At 39.8% G+C, this 25,892-nt stretch overlaps 1 protein-coding gene across 1 annotated transcript in view; it reads right to left on the reverse strand.

Annotated features, from left to right (window-relative positions):
- The window catches only part of LOC128745651 (serine-rich adhesin for platelets), a 242,653-nt gene that overhangs the window by 109,514 nt on the left and 107,247 nt on the right, over positions 1–25,892 (reverse strand). Inside the window, exons 9-10 of the mRNA XM_053842728.1 lie at positions 13,424–13,554; positions 3,355–3,514 (exon numbers count right to left, since the gene is read on the reverse strand). Of these exons, the coding sequence (XP_053698703.1) occupies positions 3,355–3,514; positions 13,424–13,554 (291 nt within the window). The remainder of the gene's footprint in view (positions 1–3,354; positions 3,515–13,423; positions 13,555–25,892) is intronic.

The following is a 25,892-nucleotide window of genomic DNA, read 5'->3' on the forward strand; positions in this document are numbered from 1 at the left end:
AACATCATCATTGGAAAAAAATTGTTTACCAGCTGTTCTGTGCTTCGAAAACTTTGCAGTTCGACGAAGATTCTTCATCGATGAACAGAAGATCAACCATACTCGACTTAGATAGAAGTAATAACAATTTTTACGAAATCATAATCCTACCATAAAAGATACCAAATATACAAAGATATAGATATTGTGAGGCGACTAGGTATTGGTGGCTAAATGAGTGCCCAAAAAGTGCACTTCAAAACCACTGTTCGCATTAAAAGATGTGAAGGTCGTTTGAAATATACTAGAATTGAAAGGAATTATTTTAATTTGGTCGCATTGATGCTCAAAAAATATTGAAAATTATTCTTCAACCTACCGTTATATCAGAAAACATAACGTCCAACTTTTTTGCAAAAGGCAATAAATTTTACACCTCGAATGTCACAATAATTGCAACAGTATCACAAGACAACAGACACTGACTATTGTTTATGTCATCCAGGCTGGAGCTCCAAAAGTTTTGATTTATGATGACGAAAATGGTTGATGCAGATTTTTTTTCATTTTTCTAGGTAATGCCCGAAATTCGCTGGATTACACTGCCAAAGCCACAGAAACACAGACGACTTCTCTCCGGTTCATCTGGAAACCGTCGACAAGAAAAACTGTCACGTTTAAACTTTATTTCTCATAAATAAATTTTGCAATGCGGTCTCAGTCTCCAGTGTACAACCAATCATAACTTTATTACGAGAAAAACCACGTTACAGCTGCATAGAGCGGCGGCGTAGCAAGGCGTGACTTCGTACAAAATTATATACCGTTCCTCCTCCGATTCCCCAAACAACTTTGAACATTTATTTAACTCTTGTTTGCCACCGGTTCACTTTCCGCAGGCCGCATGCTTCCATGCACCGCTACATGAAAACTGCGGACGATCATTTGCCTCTGTTTACCCGAATGTCGCCGCCTTCCGAAAGGTTGGAAAAACAGAAACCGGAAGCTTCCTGGTACAAATCTTGTTAGTTATAGTGCAAAGTTATTCCAGCGAGAGTAATTAGTTGGTTACGGCTTGACTCACTTAGTCATTCACTCGCTCGATGCCGCTTGCAGCCATGTAGCATCTTTTTAGCGAAACTGGCAAAGTCTGGAGAAGTTAGCAGTTAGTCAGACAGCTTAACATGATGATGAATCCCAAAGCGTAGATATTCCAACCTCACTGCCAAGTAAAGGCTCACTCCTAGCAACAATCACCTCCTGCAGCAGGAGCAGCAACAGTAGCAACAGCAGCAGCAAGCGCTTCCCGTTCTCCCAAAAACGATTTAATTGGCAAGAGACTGATGAAGGCTTGAGTTTGAAGCCAGAAGAAGTTTTACAGCTATATTTATTACTCGAATAAATTCCTCTACTGAACATTTAGATGGTAATTTGTGGGGTTAGAATGATTATTACAAATTTGCCTCATGTATCATGCCACAAATGATAGGAAAAGCTTTGTCTTAATTTCCTACAGTTGTTGTTTTCTATCAAAATTTCCAGAAACTCAGTTCAAGACGATGATAGTGCTATTATTAACCTGTAGCATTTGTTGACAAGTTCACTCGGGATAATTGATTCTCGTGGCAGCCAGCCAATAAGCAACTTTCAGACATAAAACTTTGCAACCGAAGTGTTGCACATTCGATATACACTCTAACCTTATTATTCAATGTCAAAATACACATTAGCCGTACAAACCAGAGATCATTAATCTTACTTTTTATCCTTCTATATATCCTTCGCCCATCAAATTTAATGTTTATTGCCATTCTTCAGTGTTCATCATCAAGTTTGCTTCCAGTTGGTCGTAATGCTGCTTCTTTGTTCAAGATTTTATGCGATTCACAATAAGATAAGAGAGGGACTCTCGGTTTTGCTAGAGACCATACACTTTCACTCCTACCCGCATACCTACTTGTATTTTATTCCTCCCGTGCAGGCTGCGGGATAGTGTCGAGAGGAAAAAGCCCGCCGACTCGCCGCTTTGCTAAGCCAGGCCATACACTTAGAACCACTGTACTCACGTATAAATCCTTCTCGACCCCATCAAAGAAAACCTCTATTCAACCGTGTTCTCGCCGGGATGGAGGGCTCGAGCAAAAAGTGTGTAACACACTGTTGATTTTCTACCACATCAAACCAGGCAGCTATACTTCTTTTTTTTTTTGCTTTGGCACTTGCCACGTTAGTCCTAGCATCAGACTCCATTAGACGTTATGTGCAATCAAACATCGTTAGAAGAAGTAGTTGAAGTTTGTTAGTCCTCCCATTTTCACGGTGTTTTTTTCTTCTTCTCACATTTACTTAATCTATACGAATGCTGCCACTTCAATAGTGGACCCTCAATCATGGACCAACCTCTAGGATACATGAGAACTTCATTAATACCCCACTTCCGACAGTTGGTGTTTGTAACCTAAGCTACTGCCTGTTTTTTGTTATGTTTAATAACTTAATCTTTACGTGAAACGTTTTATTTTTAACAAAGTAGAAGAATGAGTGATTACAAATAAATAAAAAAAAACTAATTCTTAGAAATCAATACTGGTCTCCCATATCTTAACAGAAGGTGGGACACCGAGTTTTCCTTTAATCCTTTTTTCTAACCAACCGGCGCTGGTTCACATGCGGCGTAGAAACTGGCGTGATTCGAATGAAATAGATATCAGTTATTTAGATTTACGATCAAAAGTTTACAATTGCCGATTTTATTGTTTTCGACGCATCGTAATACTTCACTGCCAAGCAGCAAAGAAAATATCTTTCCCCTCCACCGGCAACCGTAGTACTTAACTAACAAGATAATATTTGGGCCATAATTGACACTTCCTGCATCTCAGCAAGGTTCAACATAAACCCACATTAACTGGTTTATTTCATCCTTCCGGCACTGAGGCTGCAATAGTACAACTGTGAAAATGTGAGAACAATCCCGCAAAAGTGTAGAGGGATTCCTGCATAAAGGTTAACAGCTGCCAGCACAGTAAGCTTGTGGCAACCAAACACTCTATGTGAGAACTTTACGCAGGGTGACCACCAGCACTACAGACCTCTCCGGCACTTCACCGTATGACTGTCGGTATGACTGTACACACCCGTAACACGTCTTAAGCAGTTCTTAGCATTCACACGTTAGAACATTGTTTTTCTATTATTTTTATATTTCCATCCTGACAACAACGTCCGGGATGGATCTTTTGATTTTTATCTGACAATCCTTTGCAATGAGCTACTCCCACAAGACCATCCCTGGAATGCAGTGCCGTGGCTGTGTAGGTATGCATGCCTATAAGGACCGATGATACGAGCAAAAAATGTGCTAAAAGTACTTACAGTGAATCCTAAGCGATACCGGCTCGCTTTGTGTCTCACCCCGGTCGTTGGCGGCGGAGCAGGCGTACATTCCGGAATGGTATCGACCCACCCGTTGCAGCACCAACGAGCGCGTCGAAATAATCACCCCCGATGTCACATTCTGTGTCACTGGTAAACCCTTTCATTAGTTGATTCCAGTGCACAGCGAGAGTCAGGGGTTTAGTTTTTTTTACCCGCATTGCAAGTGTGTAAAATGAAGTGTATTTGCGTCCGACGCCCGGTGTCGTCATTATTTCCAAGAGGGTTATTTTTTTCCCAGTACCAACCGACAGTTGTAGAACGGTTTTCCCAGGAACAGTTGCAGGGTTGGTTTTTTTTTCGTCCAGTTCGTAGTCGAAAGGCCGCAATCCCCAGGGCAGAGAGGCATTTTTTAGCGCGCCACAAGAATGCATTTCGTGTCAGAGCCGAGTTGAGTGCATTCGTTGTATTAGCCAAAGGTTTAATCCATCCGCAGGTTTTATCGGGCAGCAGGCAAGCGTGATGTATGAAAAGAGAAAACAGTGAAAAAGTGAAATTTTTTGACTAAATCTATGGTTTGTTTTTGAATTGCACGTTATTTTCTAATTTAGAATAGTACACATTTCCAGTAAACGTTTGAAAATTGCCTCCATAATATTTATAAATCAAATTTACACACAAAATGCCACACTCACTTAGATTTTAGATGATTTAGATAAAATTAGATGCAATATTCTCAAAACTATTATGGCTAAAAAGGCTCATATAAAGTACGAAAAGTCATAGAATAAACTGTGGTCAAATGTGGTCGCACCCACCACTCTCGATTGCCGGTCAAGTGTAATACCCTTACACTACCACTACCACCCTTACATTACTTTTGTTGCACCCAAATAACCTCAAATAACCTCTCAACAAAGCATCGCTGTTCCGTCGAAAATATAATCAGTCCCATGGAAGACAATCTCCCTATGCGCTTTTACTACCAAAACGTGCGAGGATTGCAACGAAAGGTAGATCCACTCTTTCTGGTTGCAAGCAAGTGCGACTACGATACGTTATTGTGTTGACCGACACATCCGATGAATGCTTATATAGTGCCCAACTATTCGGTAATGATCTTGCTGTCCAGCGCATCGATGGTAACCCCATCGCATCGTCGTCGTTGCAGCATAGAGCTGAGGTTGTAAGTATGAGAAAGCTCACACTGCCCTGCTGGCCCACTCTATCTTCTGAGGATCGTATCGTGTTCGGGGGACTCAACACATTCGACTACTTACCGTCACAATCAAGCAAAGCGAAACAACGATAGAAAGTTCAGGAAGAAAAGGGAGCATATGATTCTTGATCGTAGCATTTTTCGAGAAGCAAAAAAGGCCGGTTTTCCGCTTAAATGCACTGCTGGATCTCCTTCCTAGTGTTGTCGCATTTATTTTTAGCCCAATTCTCCTATACTCCGCTTTCAGTCTGCCGTAGATTGCCTACGCCATCGGAAAGTTCCCGGTTATGATATCAAAGTTATCTGCAAAGCCTAGGAGTTGGCTATCCTCGGTGAAATACGTGCCTCTCGTTTCGATACCTGCACATCGGATCACCCCTTCAAACGCGGTGTTGACTAGCATACAGGATAAGCCATCACCTTGTCTCAACCCTCACCGCGTCTCGAAATGGGTCGAGAGTGTACACGAGGTTCACACGAAACACATCCTCAATCCAATGATCAGTCGCATCTGTTTGTCCGAAAACCCGTGTTCGTGCATTATTTGCCATAGCTGGTCAAGATCGACCGATGCGTGGGCACGTTGTACTGCCGACATTTCTGCAAGATCCGCCGAATGGTAAAAATCTGTTCCGAAATTGCGCGATCCTCCAGGAAGCCCGCCTGGTAATTCCCTATGAATCCCTGTGCTATCGGTAACAGCCGGCGTAACAGGCTATGGTAGAGTACTTAGAGGTAACGTTTACCAGCGTTATGCCGCGATAGATGCAACAGTTGAGTCAATCACCCTTTTCGTAAATGGGACGAACCACTCCTTCCATCCATTCGTCCGGTAGCTTCTTCTCCTCCCAAATCTTGGAAATAACCCAGTGTAAAGCCGTTGTCAGTAGTTCTCGGCCATTTTATAAAGCTCTATCGGACCAGCGGATTTGTTGGTCTTCAGCAACCCGATTTCTCGATTGACTTCTTGGAGAACAGGGGCTGGGACATTACTATCTTCAATGGGCACTCCTAGGATGACTTGCATTTCGCCTCCTTCGCCATTAAGGTGTTCATCCCAGAACTTCTTCCACTTGTCCACCACCTTAGGCTCGTTTTTGATTAGATTCTCTCCCTTGTCCCTACACATGTTAGGTTTCGGTGTGTATCCCTTATGAGTTTGGTTTACCTGCTCGTTTGTCTTCCACGTGTCATTGGCTTGGAATAGTAACCTCTCGAACAGTACAAATACCCGTGGTAGGGGTGTTCTAATTACTATTTCAACTCAACAAGTTGTGAGTGTGGACGTGATCGATTTACCCCCGGGTCGTTGTAATGATATTAGCGGAATTCATGAGCGCGTGGACTCTATCCCCAGCAAACATTTTCGTACGTATATCAAAGTAACAAATATGATATATGTACCGATATAAATCTAGAAAAATCGCATTTTATGCACGAAACCAGCATATGCGTACTGTTTTGGAGGCGATTTACGTACTGCAAATTATATGAAAACTATTCACATTCATAAGTATTTGTATACAATGAAATCCTACTCAACATGATTAGTTTCATAATGTTATAAAATTCTGTGACGAAAATCGTATGTGAATCAGTTACTATCATTTTGTACGAATAAATGCAAAATAAGGTGCGCTTTATTAAGCTTTATGTACGATTTAGAGTTTGTTTAGCGATATTTAAGATGATTTTCACACATTATTATACGATTTGTGGTTTGCTGGGTCGGTGCTGTTGCCTTCAACTTGAAAGTCAGTTCCTGTGTTCTGTAGTTTAGGGACTATAATCAGCCTCAGCTTTGATGGTGTAAGTCAAATGATGGGACATTTCAGGTCGACTCCCTGACGTCTTTATCCGCTGCCAGTTCTACACTTGCCGTCGACTTTCCCCTTTTTGAGTTAATGCAAGTTAATGACATAGCCAACAGAAACGCTCGATTTCTTGATTTGGTTTTGTCGAACAAAGCCTTAGCATCCGTGTGCACCATTTTGGAACGCATTGATTATTTGCTTACTCTCGACGCAGAGCATCCTGCTTTGCGCGTTCTATTGAATCTCCCATCGTCGACTATCTTTGTTGATCCTTTCGGGAATGATGGTACACTAGGCTTACGACGAGATAATTATGACGAGATCAGCTCCGCTATTTCTCACGTTGACTGGAAGAAATTAAACTCAGCTACTTGTATTGACGACACCCGTCGAATAGTTTCAACAAACAAAGCCTCCTTGGTCGAACAATCACCTACGCAGACTAAAGCGGTTGAGGGCTAGAGCTCTACGAAGATACGGTCGGAAACGTTCTCATCTTACAAAACAGGAGTTCAACTGTGCGAGTAACGATTATTAGAAACTCAATGGCTTTCTGTGCCAATGACATGTTCTTCGTACGCAGTGAGCTCTGTGAAGCAATCCAAAACGTTTATGGTATTTCGTAAATTCCAAGAAGAAAGAAGCTGCCAGTATTAGTTCATCTTGGAGACTCTAAGTTTGAGAAGTGCAATATCTTTGCCCAACATTTTATGAGCTCGTTCAATGAAAGCTCTGCCTCACCTGATCATGTCGCCATTGCCATCAACGTTTATCCTGGTGCTGCTTTTGAATACCACCCATATCACATTAGTAAACACGTCGTCTTGTCTGCTCTCCAAGAGTTAAAGTCCCAACCACGGCCAACGCATCCCTTAAGCAAAGCAAGCAGCTGCTTGGAGCGCCACTTCGAGCCATTTCGCCCACATTGAAAAAAACTCTAGCATTAAATAAATAAATAAGTGGTTAATATAAAACTTTCTTTAATACATAACTTCTCCTTTAGCAACCTAAAGCTGGGATGGTAAGTGGTGTATCTAGAGGTACCCTCCGCTGTATTGAGTCCTGGGCTATTTGCCACCAATTCGTTGAGCATCTCGACACAAGCAAATCGGCTTCAACCTGGTCTAGCCATCTAGTAAGTTGGGTCTCTCATACATGTACGAACATGTTGGACAAAAATGTTGGTGAATTCATGTTCGGTCAACACTTTCGCCCGTGTATGAGCGCCACGAACCAAGCAGGCAAAAGAAGATGTTGGGCTTGTCGCTCTACCGGAATGGCCCGCCAACATTTTATTCGTCTCCAACCCAACATATGCGTACGTGTATGGGACCCTTAAGGCTGATGAAGAGAACAGATCTACTGCACGGTCATCTGGTACTCTTCGGACGTGACCGACCCATCGTACTCTCCAAACTTTCGACAAGGGTACTTTGAGAATCATTCCAAGTAGTGCCTGCAGTGCATGGTTCATACGCCTACACCATTCTTCGCTCTCCGTTTGCGCTCCACCACCTCCTGATGAAAATCTTTTCGCAACAAAACACAACAATCAAAACACTCAGATAAACGTGGCGAGAAGTGGCACTGATGATATTAAATTATTTAGAAATTTTTCGGGAGAGATTTTCGAATCTCTTCAGAATCCGCAATCATCAGATTCATCCTCGATGAAGTAGCAAGGAATGACTGTGACCAGCGTTGCGAAGCCCGCACTTGTGTGGGTCAATTTTGTTACATACGCGTACACGTTCTAATGAACACGCCGGCATAAGCATTCCTTTCGGACTCCCACTCTTGTTTATTCATGCTCTGCAACGACTTTTGCGAGTGTGTATTTAGCTAACAGCCAGGGTCGTCGCTCTTGCACGTTATTGCAGCCTGAGCAACTGATACCGATCACTCGCGAGGACTCGCACTCCCACCCGCGTGTAGAATCGAGGGCGTAAGATGAAGAAGAAAACAAAAAGTAATGCAAAACCTGTATCCCAGTGTGCACGGGCAGCTAACTGCTCACGAGTTGTTTGCCTCGTGAGTGGTTATGCAGAAAGACGCTATGAGACTGTGCGCTTGCGAGTGTGTAGGTAGTAAAATGTCTGCACACAGCAACGCCGGCTGTTTTTCGTTTGTTCTGGGGGCGCCATTTTGAGAATTTGCGTGATGCGACAAATTGGCTAACGTCGGCCCTGGTCCCGACGTTGTCGACGTTGTTGTACAACTCATCATCTCGTTCTTCGCCTGTTTTAGCTTGCTCTTAGCTGATCGGGGTTTCGTTTCTGCCCTTTTAGCTGGAAGGGGATGGCTCCGTCTTTCTAGCTGTTGCCATGATGACAAGTCTTACAGAAAGTACAATGTGGTCACACTTCTTATTTTCGTGAGTTTCAGGGTAGCAAACGATCCAGTCGAGTGAGAATAATTATGATAAGAGAACGATTTTTCGGATAAACTAACGCGGCTGCTCAAAGCTAGGGTGGAGCGAGTGATGTGATCCGTGCGTATTACGGGAATACAGCGAGTCCTTTCGAATCAAAAAGGTATGCGAAAGGGATGGACTATCATGTATGTTATTCTGCATAGCTATTGAAGGTGTCCATCGAAAGCGGCGAGCGCCCAGCGAAACGAGAGGAACGATCTTCAGCAAAAGTAGCCAACTCCTTGGAACTTGACATCATTATTAGAAACCTTGGGACGACGGAGGCTAGGAGGATCAGGTTGCAAATCAATGCGTCGAAAACCAACTAAATGGTAGTAAGTGGCTCCAAAGAAAACAACATTCGTCTCCCCCAGACAGTGACTATTGACGGGGGATGCACTGGAAGTGGTCGCAGATTTCTTCTCCAACTAGCATATTGAGAGGAAGTTTATTCCTGCCCAAAAGTTGCATGATCACGGTGGACTGTGGGAGGCGGAGATAAGGGTAACGAAGACGTTCCTACTTAAGTAAAATTTGAGGCGATGCTCGATTACCTTCGACGATTTGAGTATCGTCCTCGCTCAAGTGATGACCTATATGACCTCTCAACCGATCTCTGCACTGTACAATGACCCGAGCAATCTTCAACCTTTAATACCGGCCCTCTTCGAATATAAATAGACCAGTTGAAACTTGTCATTTTAAGCGTAAGTTACGCGTTTTCTCTTCGTCCGACTAGAAACTGTTTGTTCTTCCGACGCTTTTGGGAACGCGTTAATCCCAATTGTTGTTATCCCCCCTATCCCCCAACCCATTTGTAAATTCGAACATAGGGACGATTAATTGACATTACCTACAAGTCAGCGGTTTTTGCAGCGATAAAAGTCGCGTAACTTTTTAAAAGAACCTCAGCAACAATAAAAGATGTTTTCTTGGATTTTATTCTTTTGACATAATTTTTATATTAATTTGCCAATATCATGGCAGTCTTAACGAGCCTGTCGATTTTGATGTTGACAGTGAATAAAATATAGTAATTACAGCCAGGGCAGCAAAAGGTTATACTCTGTTTTAGTTTCGAAAAAAAATGTGTTTAATGATCATAATAGAAAAACTATCAGGGATAATGGTTTGTTCCCTTTAAATTCGAATTCGAATTTTTACAATGTTCCGAAAAATTTCAAATACGGCTATCCTAAAACAACCTTTTCGTGTTAGTTCTCACTGTAATGAGATGATAAGCTTCCACCATCTACTGGTGCATTCACAGGCTTAAGTGGAAATAACGATTACAGTCGAACCTAAAGAGTTTCTAGCAGGCTATTATTGTACACATTATCATAAAAGGCAGGTTTGTACATTTCCGCCAAACCCGGCCTTAATCAAAGGATCACCATCTAGCTCAATCTAATCATCCTCCAGTCCCAATCAACCGCACCACTTCTCCGCTTCAAACGGCTCCATCGTTCAAACCAATCATCAAACTTGTTCGACTAATAAAAGTTGTGTAATTATACCCGGAATCTAATAAAACTTTTTATCCTAGTTCAACCCTTTTCCTTTGGCGCGACGCTGGGACGGGCAAGTGCTTCGGTACTTTCCGGTGAATCTAGATTTTAATTTATATTTAAATACTTGTTGTCCAGCGGTCTGTGTCGTCTCGAGACATTTAGATTTCAATATCAAAAGCATCGATGGCAAACGGACGATAACGACACGACACCGCACACATACACACTTATGTGCAATAAATAAAACATTTCTGTGGGAAATTGTGCCTCGAGTTACCGATTCTTGGCTCCCACTGCACTGCTAGTCGCATATCAAAGGACAAAAGGTGACCATTGCAGTGTGCGATTTGTTAGGATTTACTAACGCCGGACGATAACACGAGGTTATACGGTTCAGTTCGAGTCTGTCTTGTCCGGTGTCGCACAGTGAAGTAAATAAGAATCCAATTTTCAATTGAGTGAAAACTCATAACGTTCTGACATCGATTGCATTTTCTGGCGACATAGTACTAGTGTCAAATCTCGGCAAAGTTTGACGGAATTCAAATTGCAAACAATAAATTGTATTTTCTTTCATTTAAATTCCATATTTTTACAGGCCAATAAAACACATACGAATACTACCAGCTCGCTGGGATTTTTTGTTAGTACAAGTTTGCTTTGTTAGTACAAGTTTGGGAATTAGGACTTTTTATTAATTTTATCCAGACTTTTCCCACTGTACGTTTTCTAGTTAACCTAGAGGAAATCTGCATATTTCATTCGAGTATAGACTAACCCGGAATGTCGATTTTTAGATCGTTCTCTAGCAAAATGACCAATACAAACCACTTTTACAAATTAACAGAATCGTTTATTCATTATAGTATGCATATATTACTGATGTCAATTTATCAATCAATTTCTAACAGATTCTAATTTTGAGAGTTTCGATATGAAAGGACATAGGTATTATAAAAAAAGCAAAAAGCTGTTATAGTGCAGGACAATTGCACTGCCCATGGATGCGTAACGTAACGACCAGCACCATGACTGTTGTTGAGTAAACGCATTTTTATCGTGAAAAACGTTAAAAGCCATATAATCTTTGCTATAAACTTTTTCAATCGAATAATCTGTCAATTTAGTAGAGTTTATTAATCAAAACAGGACTGATGGGGTTTTATGATTCATTCTTCATTTATTGTGTTTAAAAAATGCGAACGCCAGTTTATGTAAATAAACAGACTGTTTTTTTGAACGATTATTCCCATAACTTGGCGTAAAGCTAAAAAAACAAATAGGTTACTATGCTGATTGATTATGCGGGGAATTACGCCAACCATTAGCATAACGTGAAACCAATAGCAGAGTAACTCAATTTTCCTAAATTTCTCGAATATTTTTGAACAAACATATGTTGTTTGCGTATTGAACATGTGAATAACATAGCTAAGAGTGCGTAGGAGCGAAAAAGTACATTTTGGTCATTTTGGCTTATACGTCAACTATGCATCCATGGGCAGTGCAGGGCCAGTTGCTATGATGCTATTGACTCCAACAGCCTCTCCCAGTCGGGATTCGAACATACGACGACTGGCTTATTAGGCCAGCATCATACCTCGAGGCCAACTGGGAGGAAACATGATACACTTAACACTTAAACTATCTTTTACTGCTATCTACGATTATTATAGAACAAATTTTTGAAACGGCTTGTGTAGTTGATACACATATTAATTAAGACAACGAATTGGTAGACGGCGAGCCAACCTAGAGCAAAGTCGTGTGCTGCCCACGGGAGGCTTATAGCCACAGCATTTGCACGCTAATGATAATAATGAAAAGCTAATTAAAAGCAATTAAGAAAAAATTGATCCTTTGAGAATGCAAAATGCAATTTCAAGCAAAATATTTCTATTAAAACGGAGCGACTCGGGCCAAAATTGATACCTTAAGACCGGTCGGTTTCAGCTGGGAAGTAGAATTAGAATGAACCTAATGAATATCGCTATCCTTGGCGTTAGGAAGAGGCTAGGGCATAATGAAACTAAATAGCATAGTAAACTCACCTTTTCTTTGAAAACAAATTTAAAACAATATGCTTAGCCGGCATAACCAAACAAACTGCTTGGTGCTGCAATTTGCTTTCACTGCTGCACACTACTCTAAACGAGGAAATGAACCGAGCAGACTATCGGCTCATTCACCCCTGCCCGTGGCGTCTTTCAATAGAAAAAGAGATACACCAAAGCGGGAAAATCTGTTTAAAACACCAGCATCCAAGCGTACCGGCACAACGTGCTGTACAGTAGGATAGGTAGCCGGGAAAGAACATATTAAAATCCCATTAAATTCACATCGAGAAAATATGATACCATTATATTCCGTGCAGCAATTTATCTCTCTTAAGCTGATTTCATTCAATTTCACATTCATCCCCGCAACGTGATTGTCCTGACGAGCAAAGCAGCTGTTTCTAGGGACGAAGGAAGAAGACACGAGTAGCGAGGGTTGCTGCTGTAGGGGTTTGGCGTACGGCTACTCCAATGGTGTCGACCGACGACGGTGACGACTTATTCGCAGGCTGCTGGAAAACTGTCCACTCTTCGGTCTTCCAGTCTTCGTGGCGGATGGCGATGCTGTTTTTCTAAACTGGGTTATAAATGGAAATCTTAACGCGCCGCTACCACCAAAGCAAGCAGTCGACACGCTGTCATGCTAGGCTTTAAGATTTCGGGCTTCAAATTCACGGTGGGGATAGTGAAGGCAAATATTTCACAAATATCCAACAAGTTTTAATATCATAGCTGCTGTTGTGATACAGTTGACATCTGTCCAGCGCTGCGATGCCCAGTCGAAAGTGAAACGAATTCAACCCCACTGTGCATTCAGCGTCGGGATGGATGCCAGGACAGGAGTTGGGTAAGGAAAGTTAAATGAATTATCTTCGTCCACTGTTCCACATTTTCTCGTTACATCTACTTGAATTGTGTCAGCGTGAGGCAGTGTCGGAAGATTAGCACTGGCACTGGGTGGATAGAAAGGCAAACGCTCGGCACCGCTACCGAGTGGGTGATCTTTTCGAATCAGAATGCAGATGGACGACGGCGGATGCCCGTTGCATACTTACATCATGTGACCATGTAATACGATGCTCCCTGGGATTTGCCTTAATGTGACATTCAAAGTAGACGTCATCGCCCTCCTTAATGTCGTCCGGATTAAGCGTTGATCCAAGGGACAGCGTCACTTGCGGCGGATCTGTGAAAAGTGAAACGTAGCGAAAAGTTAGAGCGTAAGTGGGTCACACAGTTTGTGATTGTAGTAAGGTCTAAAACTTATTTCAAAGGATGTTTGTTATTGTAGAACTTTTCAGATACTTCTTTATGTCATTTTTTATACGATGTGGGAGTATCTCTAGAAAAAATTAGAATGAAATTCTTAATTGTAAAAGTATCATTTGGTCAACAGATATTCTTATTTATTGCAAGGTTTGTAACGTAACTGTATTTTCCATATTTCTGTCTGATTTTTACTCCTTTTTTTCGCTTCCCACACATTTTTCTCATTTCCACCATAAATCAGTCTTCTTCATTCTTTTTCGCTTTCTTCTTTATGCTTCCAAATGCTCTTACCGATTTACCCTTCTCAATTCTTATATTAAACTAGCTGACCCGACAAACTTCGTATTGCCACAAATTAAACTGAATTGTACATAAATCGTGAATCTTGGATGACCTTTCTTACAATCTTGAGTTTTGCGGGAGTTCATGGGTGTTTTTATATACTAATTTTCCTCACAGTAAAGTAGAAAACAACTCCCCCCATTGCTTAGCCTGATAAAATAAAGCGGATAGCATTTAAATATTCGCCATCATTACAAACCATTTCGCCGAATACCATTTTGCGGAACACCAATTCTCGGTTGACCATAACGCGAAATATAGAATTTCGCAGAATACCATTTCGCGAAAAACCTTACGCAGTATGTACCATTTTACGGAAAATCTTTTCGTAGAAAGTGCCATTTCGCAGGGGCAACTCAACTGTAGGAAAGTAATAGTGGTCAGTAGATCTAGGAAAATAAATAAACCTAGATAGAGGTGATCTCTACGGGGGGCTGTCTCTCCGCAGTGGCCGGCGAATCCGACGGCGGGTCGCCGGCAACACTCGCGGCCTGTGGCCGTCTCGCGCTGAATTATCTAATGTTACTGTTGATAGTTTTTGGTGGTCTTGTTATTGATTAATGTTTTATGAAAAAGTCTAAAATTTCTCGAGTTCGATTAGTTTTTGAGTTACTCAAAAATTTCTGTTTTATTTGTATGATAGTCCTTATCCCCCAACCACAGGGGTGAGGGGTCTCAAACCATCAATAAAAAAATCCTGCCTCCAAAACCCCCCACATGCCAAATTTGGTTCCACTTGCTTGATTACTTTTCGAGTTATGAGGAAATTTGTATTTCATTTGTACGAAAGCCCCCCTCCTAAAAAGGGAGAGAGGTCCTAATTCATCATAGAAAAACTTCATGCCTCCAAAAACACCCAGATACCAAGTATGGTTCCATTTGATTAATTAGTTCTCGAGTTATGAGGAAATTTGTATTTCATTTGTATAGGAGCCCCCCTCCTGAAGCGGGGAGAGGTTTCAATTCACCATAGAAAACATTCTTGTCTCCAAAAACACCCACATGTCAAATTTGGTTCCATTTGCTTGATTAGTTCTCGAGTTATGAGGAAATTTGTATTTCATTTATATGGGAGCCCTCCCCCCTTCTAAAAAGGTAAGCGGTCTCAATTCATCATAGAAAAAATTCATGCCTCCAAAAACACCCACGAGCCACATATGGTTCCACTTGATTAATTAGTTTTCGAGTTATGAGGAAATTTGTATTTCATTTGTATAGGAGCCTCCCCTCTCCTAAAGTGGGGAGGGGTCTCAATTCACCGTAGAAAAAATTTTTGTGTCCAAAAACACCCACATGTAAAATTTTGTTCCATTTGCTTGATTAATTCTCGAGTTATGCAGAAATTTGGTCTCTAACCATCATAAGAACCTTTCTTGGCCCCAAAAACGATAGTTTTCGATTCTATAAGGAACATAAAGCAGACAGAAATCCATTTTTTTAGGCATAGATTTGTATGGGAGCCCCCTTTTAGTGGGGGGAGGGGACTTTTGCCATCGAGAGAACCTTCCGTAGCCCCAAAAACCCCTACATGCATATTTTCACGCCGATCGGTTCAGTAGTTTTCGATTCTAAACGGAACATAGGGACAGACAGACAGAAATCCTTTTTTATAGGTATAGATTGACAGTTATGATTCTTCGTTTTATTTTAATTATTTCAACACAATTATCCCAAGTAACAATTCTTAAGCCAGTGGTTTTTATTTGAATTTTATAAAGATTTTAATGTAGTATTAATTAGTACCTCTGGTTTTATCATTGTATTATGCAATACCAAAATGGTACGAGTCGAATTATACTTACAGCTAGCTATGAAACCATAATAAAACCATAAATAAAGTAAATTTATTGTCGTTAGTTATATAACCGCGATAAAACTAGTTGGGTACGCCACATCTTTTATAAGTGTTTCTTCGAGAAAGGCGAAGCGATACAATGGCATCCCAATACAAAATAGATTTTATTATGGTTGCTTGTCAAACCGCAATAAACCTATTATTTTCGTAGGGCCAATAAAATAGTAACACTCTGACCACAGATTTATTGCTGCTGTTATGAAGAATTCTAAACTCTAAACACCGAAAACATTTTTTTTTGTCTTGGGACATATACCATTTACTAGAATTTTTATCTCGCAAATAAAAATTCACTAAAGAAAAGTGTGAAATAGGGAAAGAAAATTATTATTCGTCGGCTTTCATGTCACAGGAAGCAACTAAAATGATTTTGCTACAAATTGAGATTGAGATTTCAGCCATCTATTAGAGTACTAGGGTAAAGAACTAGTTTTAAGCAAGGTCTAAGCGGGTCACTGATTGTTTTACCTTATTACAAGCGATGGGTTGACTAAGTGGGGGATATCAGCATACCAATCTTCTTGCTATCTTTAGTTCTTCAAGCTGTTACCATTGGAAAACACTATTGTTGAGCTAAACTTTTGATTTTTCGCTTTAAAAGTTGGAGCGGCGGAACTAATTTTGAACACACCGAACCCATTTTCACCCGCAAGGTGCTATTTTAAGCAATCCTGAAATCTGAATTTTTTTACGTCCCGTTAAAAAATCCCTCGAACTTTTCCCCCTATTCAGTAAGTTCGCGTTCCTATCCGCGACCTACTAATCGGCATCTGATACGTAATCAGCATAACGCATAGATGCGTAAAATGCCATCTGTCTAAATTGTTTATCGGGGCATACACTCACCGCACCGTTCGGCAAACGGTATTCGTCGTCTCTTTTATTCTCTGGTGTTCTTATGGGAAACTGCGAGTTTGACGTCTCACTCGCTGTTCATAAGGATGGTGGAAGAACAAAAGAGGTAAACATATAGCAGTACAAACGATCCGACTCAGAACAGTGTTGTCAAAGTAAATAACATTGAAACACATCGTTGCTTTATTAAATCACTGAGAAAATCTTCGAAAATTATTGAAAAAGCTGTCTTTTGTGTTGTTTTTAATAAAGAAAAAATAATTATGAACATACATTTCTCTTGAAAGTATTGAACCACGTTTTCACCATTGGAGGTTTCAGTTAATTTCAAACCTAAAATTCTTATTTCCAGAACCGAAACACTGTCTTGGCAACACGATAGTTCATCAGTTGTGCTGCAGCTGCTGCTAGTGGTGAACAGGTTCCGTCAATTCAGAATTTGTTTTCAGTTTTGTTAGAAAATAATAAAACTTTTGGCTAGTGACAAAGCCTTAGATAATAGAAAAAAAAGAGACTGAATAATATGGTATGTGACAATTGAGTCACAGAACAGAAGTGGAAGTTAAAATCAAAACTCGTAACTCTAACCTTTTACAGATACTAGCGAACCTGGCGGTGGAAAGTGGCTTTTTACACGGAAAATTTACTATACTGTTTTCTAACTTTAGACTAGCTGAGCCAAAGCAAAGTTGCCAGAACGATTCTATGGAATTCCTGTACAGAAATGGCAAAAAGGTGTTAATAATCTTTATGCTCACGCGACCAAACCAACAAAAACTCAATCATGCATTTATCAGTTTAGTTATATAGAAGTGAAGAATTTTCTAGGAATCTCAAAAACAGTGCATTGGCAACAATAATTTACATTCGTCTAACATAAAACTTCACTTTTCCGGCGAGAAACAGATGATGCCGCTACAAAAGCTAAGTTTGCTGCTGCGGAAATATTGTATTAATTATTCTTTTACACGCACACTAGCATAAAAGTGATCCAGTGATCCAGTTGAGTTGGCTTCACCTATTTTGTTCGAAAACGTCAAAGTTGCCACCGTGTGATCAAAACTAGCATAGGTGTTTTTTCATCTCTCAAACATGCTAATGTAGTTGCCGCTAATCGCAGGTGATCAATAATTAAAATCAAAATCTATACCTACGTGACTTTTGATTTTACTCCTGTTTTATACGATACACCGGTTACGCATATCGTTGGAAGTTTAGCATAGAGATTGCTGACAAGAATATTAAGCCCCAAACACAATGCATACGGATTTTACTACGTTGCGGCAATTTGACAGTTTTTCCATGGGTTTTCTGTCAAATTTCCGCAACGTAGTAAAATCCGTATGCATTGTGTTTGGGGCTTTACGCACACATCGCCGCGTATACGTATACCCGATTTGTTTGCATCTGGAGTTTTTTTCGTTGCAAAGTGTTTCCCGATGCATACAAACCACCAATACAGTCGCACATCAACAATTCTTATATTGCAAATTGCATTAAAAACGCGAAATGCAAAAATCTTGTAAACAGTTTGCAAGTAAAATTCCAGCGGCGAGTTGTCAAATATTTATGTCAACTATTGCGAGTGTCAATCCCAATAAATTGACATATGTAATTGACAGCTCGTTGCGGGGATTTTACTTGTAATATGTCTGCAAGTTTCTTGCATTTCGCGTTTTTGATGCAATTTGCAATATAAAACGTGTTTAAGATCACAAGCCGCATGTTGATTTCGATTCTCGTCTCGATGATACATTTTGAAAATTCATAACACTTTTCTTTCTGGCATCCTTGCCAACTCGTCTAAATGCTCCAGTCTCGTCACTAAGGGACTGGTGAGGCTGTCAAATTCTACATATTGTCCGTATAGCATTTATCAGTTTTGGTTTTGCTCCCACTTGCTGGTTGGAAGTATTAAACAGGAAGCAATTAAACACTGTATTTTTATTACAATTTTACTATTATTAGCTGTTGTATCCGTTATGAAATTCAACTAGTCGAACCAACTGAATCTGTCAGTTCGCTCAGTCAAACCAAAACAAAAACAAAAGTTGTGTATTTTAATCCCCCTGTGTCTCGTCTAATCTGCCTGGACAGTGGGTAAAGTGATGAAATATGTAGTTATGAATTCTTTTTTTTACGATATTCCTAATTTAAAAAGTTTTTGTATAGTTGTCTTCTGTAAGTTATTTCAATTTATTGCTTCTTATAAATTCAAATGATTTGCTCCCGTTGTACAATGCATGTCGTTTGATTCCCCAATTAATTTGTATTATCGGTCCATCTAAACGAAACCATCATCAAAAAGGACCCAAATTTTGAGCTTGCTCTTTTTCATCCATTTTCAATCCGAACTTCGTTTTCTTTGCCTCGCTTGAATTGTATGACCCAAAACTGACACCCAAGGTAAATTTCGGAGTATTTTGTTGAATAATGGCCGCTTCAGCGTCGGCTCCGGAACATCAACCACCTGTCTCCGGGGACATTTTTATATTTTGAGATAATTCATTTTGCGGCACATCAAATCACATCGGCTTAGCAAAATAACACTAATGGAACTACCCGGTACTTGGGCAGATAGACAGACTTCGCAGCTGGTTATTAGAGTACAGGATAATTACGGGGCTAGTGCAACGATCCTACTGACTCTATAGCAGCACCTACCAGCCGAGATTCGAATATACGACGACTTGCTTGTTAGGTTTGCATCTTACCCCGAAGCTAACTGGGTGGATTATGATTCAGCACATATGGGGTTATTCAGGACAAAAATGTGTAATACCTTAGAAGCTATGATACACGGTATGCCTTCAACACATAAGATGGTTTTTATTCCAATGGTAATGGTTGCTTCTAAAACTAAAACTTCTAAGTTTTCAGTGCCATGCGATTTTGTTTCAAACCGCTCCAATATAACCAGAACTACCCCGTTAACCGGTTCATTATAAGTTAAATAGCTTATATACCCTAAAATCATCAAATGAACCCAAACCCGGTTACTGAAGTGGCTATTTGTTTCCAAAATGTCTCCATTGTACTTCCATCAATGTCTTTTGATCAAAGCGATATGATTTGATGTGCCTCATGATGCATTATCCCAAAATCCAAAGAATTCCCCTGAACCAGGTACCGGATGTTCCAGATCCGATAGTGATGTGGTCATTTGCTTTCAAAATGTCTTTATTATACTTTCAATAGTCTCATTTTATCAAGATGATGTGATTTGATGTGCCGTAAGATGAATTATCCTAAAATTTAAACAATGTGTCGCGAATCAGGTACCAGATGTTTTCCCGGTGAAGTGGCCATGTTGGTCCAAAATATCTGCATTACTTCTATTAGTCTTATTTCATCAAGCTGATGTGATTCGAAGTTTGCGGTACATCAATTGATGCTTGCGGCAATGAATTATTTCAAAATACGAAACGAAATTCGAATTAAAATGATAATGAGAGCAATCTCAAATCTTTTTTCTAATGCATTAGGAAGGTTAAGAGGTTATACTATACACAGTTGAGAGGACCAAACCTTTTGACCAAGGATGGTTCGATCACTTTGACTCAATTTTGATTCAGTTGACAGTACTGTCTCAGTGGAGCAAAATTTGACAATGTGATATATGAATCATTTATAGAACAAGTTATTATCTACAATTTTGCTGAATAAAGTTTTGCTGTATCTTTTGTATTTACGGTGCTACAATGCTAGTACCTCTTTATTGACTAAATGAACGTTCATTTAGTCACTAAACTGTTTGGCACATAAAGATCATTTACTGGGCACATTGCAAAAATCTATATATGGGACACATAGAAACTATACGAAAAGTTTTCTCAGTGTAGCCGAGATTCGAACATACGACGACTGGCTTGTTAGACTAGCATCGTACCTCGAAGCTAATTAGGCGGTGCTAGCTGGTTTGTGTATGTGACATAAAATTGGTTTGTGTATGTGACGCCTATGCATGTATATGCATATGTACATGCGTGCATACATATATACGAAAACATAATTGTTCTTGTCGAACTGAGTCGAATGGCAGTCGCCATTATGGCTCGAAGAAGCTGATGGATATATTGATGCATATCCAGTTTTTTACATGCCATAATGACGGACGGCGTTCGTAATATTTGGATAGCATTTTTGACATTTCCTAAATACATGGCACGTTGTCTTTCCGCACGTTCCGTTAGTTTTAACGTGAGCGTGCGCAAAGAAAACGTACGATGTAATTACGAAATGTTAAAAATACTGTCCAAATATTACGAACACACTAACACAGATTATACGGTTCACCAATACGGCTCGTAAAAAGCTGGATAAAATTATTGAAAAATATTCTTCTTTACGGAGAAAATGCTCACTTATGTTAAGCAAATAATATTTCATTCAGATTTTCAGGTTTATATACCCACGAGCGATAGGATGCTTCTTGAAAACTACTATCCAAAATAACAGCATACTCTGTGAAAAAAAATATGAATCAATCCTGCATAGAACAATAACGTGACTAGTAGGCCCTGTTGTGATAATAGATACGATATTTTGATAAAATCATGCATTTTTCATTTTGGACTTATGGCCAACATTTTGCATCAAATACTCCTATGTGCGAAGTAAAGCTGAAATATTTAGACGAGTTGAAGAATTTCGTTTAGACGAGATTTTGAATGACAAGTGCACTCAAAACAAAAAGTAGTCAAAGTTCTTACTTATTGGTAGAGTTTTAGACCAGAGCGTAGATGCCAGGTTTTGCTCGAACGATTGTTCGAACTTCCACTTCTGTTCTGTGATTGAGTGCTTGACTTTCAGAGTGGTTGTAATCAGTGCTGAAAATTTGATGAATTCGTTAGTAGCGAGGTGGCGATTGCTGAAGAGCAGCTGAAAAATGTACGTTTTTGGACAACAATTTTTAATTCATCATATTTCTTGTCGGAAACCCAGTAAATTGTGTTTGTGTGAATCAAATGTATGGTTAAGTGATTTGTGAAGATGATCCTATCAAAAGATTTTGAAAATATGAATAAAAAAGTGCATTTTCAGATCATTTATGTTCAACTGATTAAAATAGGTAACACTGCTTAACCTTACCCTAAATTCAGTCTACATTCCTTTTCTTTTGTTGCGCTTTCCCAAATAAAAACTTGGCCGCCAAAAAACAATACTGAAACGAATTTACCACACATTGGGTTAAATGTAGCTTTAATGGCTGTAAATGCAAGTAATTTGCTATTTTTTATTCAATAAACATCAAAACCACTGTTTCTCCATTAGTACGTAATTGGGCAGAAAAAATAGAAGCAATCGCTTACGTGTATTCGCTCTCGATGATGGTTTGAAAAACACACAATTATGCTTACATTTACTTACTCTAGAAATTAAACAGCTGTTAATACACTTTTACAGAACAATTGTACTTCTTTTTATCGAGGAGGAATACAAAGATCTCCCTTTGATATGAAAATATAAATAAATTTTCATTCATGAGCTGAAAATTCAGCTTATTGTTAATTCCAAAGGCGCCAAGAACGCTTTTAGCATATGCTGCCTAATTTTTGAGTAACAACCACTCGCTTCCGGCGCTAGTGCAAATGGACGATTCAATGTACACTAGCACCAGAAGCATGTTGTCACTACAAAATCAACTATCTACAATGATCCATTATATTGCCGGTATGTAGGCAATGCTTGAAAAACACCGACTCATAAACCATCTCTCTCCCTTTTGGTCGGCTGCTGAAATGCAGCAATCCACCGAATAGGCCCTTGGGTGGTGCTGTTTGTTCATCGCAATTTTTCAACCTGCTACAAATAGATATTGCTAGTTTTTGGTAGGTGATAAGCTTTTAATAAGCCCCAATAATATGCCAAAAATCGACTTTATTGTTGATTGCGCAACTAAGAAATTACGGTGGGCGCACGTGCAGTACCATGCATTGAGTTATTCGGGGGATTGCTTTGTAACTACTATGATTTGTACCATACAGGCGCGTTCGGGGTGCCGGAAATTAAAACCACACAGACACCACAATAAAAAATGGGCCTAAAATATTGATAGCAACCTCATCATTTTTCGCGACTATAACTCAAATTTAACAGCGTTTTATTAAGACCAAAATGCTCTCAGCTATTCAGTAAATGTTATCCAACCAATTGGTATGAACATATTGTCTCGAATATATATAGTTTCAACATAATTCATGAATATTGTTCAGGCTGCTGCTTAATAGGCTGAAAACATACACACGAACTCTATATCAATATGAACGATAAAATTTAATGCGCATATGCTGCCCAACTATGGAAACTGCTGAAAATTTATTATTTATTTTTCCGAATATTTTATTATGGTCACAATAAATTAAATCGATCAGAATGATCTGACTATAAAACTTTAATTTTTCTGCTTGTGGCTATATATTTTCAAGTTAACAAAGCTGGCTGACTAGTTTAGTTTTTTACCGGATCATGCTTTATGAATGATGCTTCACAGATTCGTACAACAAAGCGAAAAGCTTCATTGAATCATGGCGTTGACTGTCCAGCAGCGAAAAACATAATCGGTTTTATAGCTGTTTTTAGCGGAGAGGTTTAACGGTTTGACAATAAGATCAATTTTATATTGGTACACCACTGTATTGCTACGCCCCACTTATTGTGAATTTTGAGTGATGTGGCGCAGTCAACTGGTTTTATCCTAGTTTTTTAAAGTATTTATAAATGAGATGTTTTATGCGTAAATCATGCCCCGAAACCTACTAATTTGATCAAAATGGCGTCAAAGGAAAAGTTATAGGAAATTGTTTGTTAGAAAAAATTACAAATTTCATATCATCTTCTACAGATCAAGTTATTTTGTACTTCATATGAGGGAGTAAATGTGTTTTTTATGAAGAACGAACATTGGAAGAAATTAGATGCAAACTTTGAAAAATAATTCACTGTCCAGGTGGTGCTTGAATTCCCAATTCTCAATCTCGCGTCGAGTGCGGTATCCAATTACATCACCAACCAAAACTTATATATTAGGGAAATTATGTGTTAGGGTTGTTCTACGCGAACCCAGTAAGCATTTGTCGCACGACGTCGAACAGACGTTACGGTGGCAGAAACTGCTGCAACTATCGCGGCATAACGCTGGTAAACGCCGCCTACAACGTGCTCTCCCAGATGCTGTTACGCCGGCTGTCACCGATAGCACAGGGTTTCGTAGAGAATTACCGGGTGAGCTTCATGGGGGCTCCCCCAACTACGTACCAGATTTCTACCATCAGACAGCTCTTGTAAAAACAGTGGGAGTACAACGTGGTTATGCATCACATTTTTATTGATTTCAAAGCAGCATATGATACAGTTGATCGAGACAAGCTACGGTAGATAATGTACGAACACGGTTTTTCGGATAAACTAACGCATCTGATCTGAGCTAGATTGTATCGAGTGGCGCATTTCGTGTGCATAATTAGAACACTCTTTGAAACCCCTTGAGATGCGACGAGAGTTAAGACAAGGTGACGGCTTATTCTGCATGCTAGTCAACATCGTTCTTGAGGGGGCGATTCGACGAGCATCGAAACGAGAAGCACGATTTTCACCAAGGGTAGCCAAACTCCTGAACTTTACAGATGACTATGATATAATATCCAGGAATTTTGCGATGGCGGAGGCAATCTACGCCAGACTGAAAACGGTGTCTAGAAGAATTCGGCTAAAAATAAATTTGTCGAAGACCAAATACATGAAAGGAAGAGGCTCAAAAGAAACAAACGCGCGCCTTCGACTGACGGTAACCGTTGATGGCGATGAGCTAGAAGGTGGTAGATTAGTTCGTGTATTTGGAATAGCTGGTGACAGCGGACAACAACACTGGTAAGGAGGGGAATCGACCCTACTTCGTCCTTCGCAAAACGCTACGTTCAAGAATCATAGGCCGCCATACTAACCTGACAATGTACAAAATCCTTATTGGACCAGTAATCCTTATTATTTATATTATAGACCTGAAGCCGTGACGCTGCTTACGGAGGACGTACGTGCCCTGGTCGTGTTCGAGCGGGAGGTACTGCGGACGATATTCGGCGGAGTGTGGAGCAGATGTATGGATCACGAGCTACAGGCACTGCTTGGAGAGACTCCCATCGTGCATCTGGAGAAAGTCAGTCGGCTATGGCGGGCTGTGGACACGTTGTAAGGATGCCGAAGCTGCCATGAATCTGACAAGAGGTTTTTACGTGCTTTTGAATAGCTAATATGCCAATTGCTGTCAATTTTAGTTTTAAAATATCGAATAGTTTTGCAATGTTCTTTTAGTTACTTAATGAGCGTTTTATCAACCTTTATACAGCTGATAACTAATTAACTTCTTTGTCCTTCTTTGTTAGAGGCGTAAGAGAGTGGAATTTACTCCCTAACAATCTACCTTTAGAAAGTGCTTTTATCGCATTTAAGAGGAGATGCGTAGCTATAATCAGCTAAATGAGCTAAACCCAAATTGAAATAGTAACCGTGACTACTTCTACGTTTAAAAATAGATGTGTACACATTTAAAAAATTCGGTAAAATTTGCCGACATTTCAATCACTGAACGTTCGGTAAAAATGTCAATGGTGCATATCGATATTTAAGGATCTTTAGTAACGTTTGGCAACATACAAAAATTTTACCAAACGGTCGGCTGTTGAGATTTCGGCAAATCTTTACCGAATTCAGTGTAAAAAAGTGTGTAACAATTATGAAAGGATGAATGTCTTATGTTACAAATAGAACGTGTCATCATTATTTATTCTACTATGGCTTCGAATGCGAAACTTTTAATTTCAAATAACTCTAATTCCTAGGAATCCCGTAGGAATTCGCCATCTTCTGATGCATAACTATTCATTGTATGATCCGCCCCATATGCATCTGCAGGGCAGACAGTGAAAATACTTGTTAACCTATAGCAGTCGACAATGTCGATAGCTGCCATAAATTTTTGCTACCAGCCGACAGCCGAATTGTAAAATTTTTTGATCTGACAGTTGTTGCGCTGCAAAGCGTCTTTAGCAACCTTAAGCAGCTTTAAATTAGTTTGAAAGCTGTGAGTCTAATGAAAGTTTCAACTGGTTTATAAAGCCACTTTAAAACTTTTAAGCCATAGACGAACCTCGTGTTTTTGCCTTGACCTTTGCAATGCATTTTATTGATTTTTCATAACGGTAGTT

The sequence above is a fragment of the Sabethes cyaneus genome, chromosome 1 (assembly GCF_943734655.1).
Source record: "Sabethes cyaneus chromosome 1, idSabCyanKW18_F2, whole genome shotgun sequence".
Lineage (NCBI taxonomy): Eukaryota > Metazoa > Arthropoda > Insecta > Diptera > Culicidae > Sabethes > Sabethes cyaneus.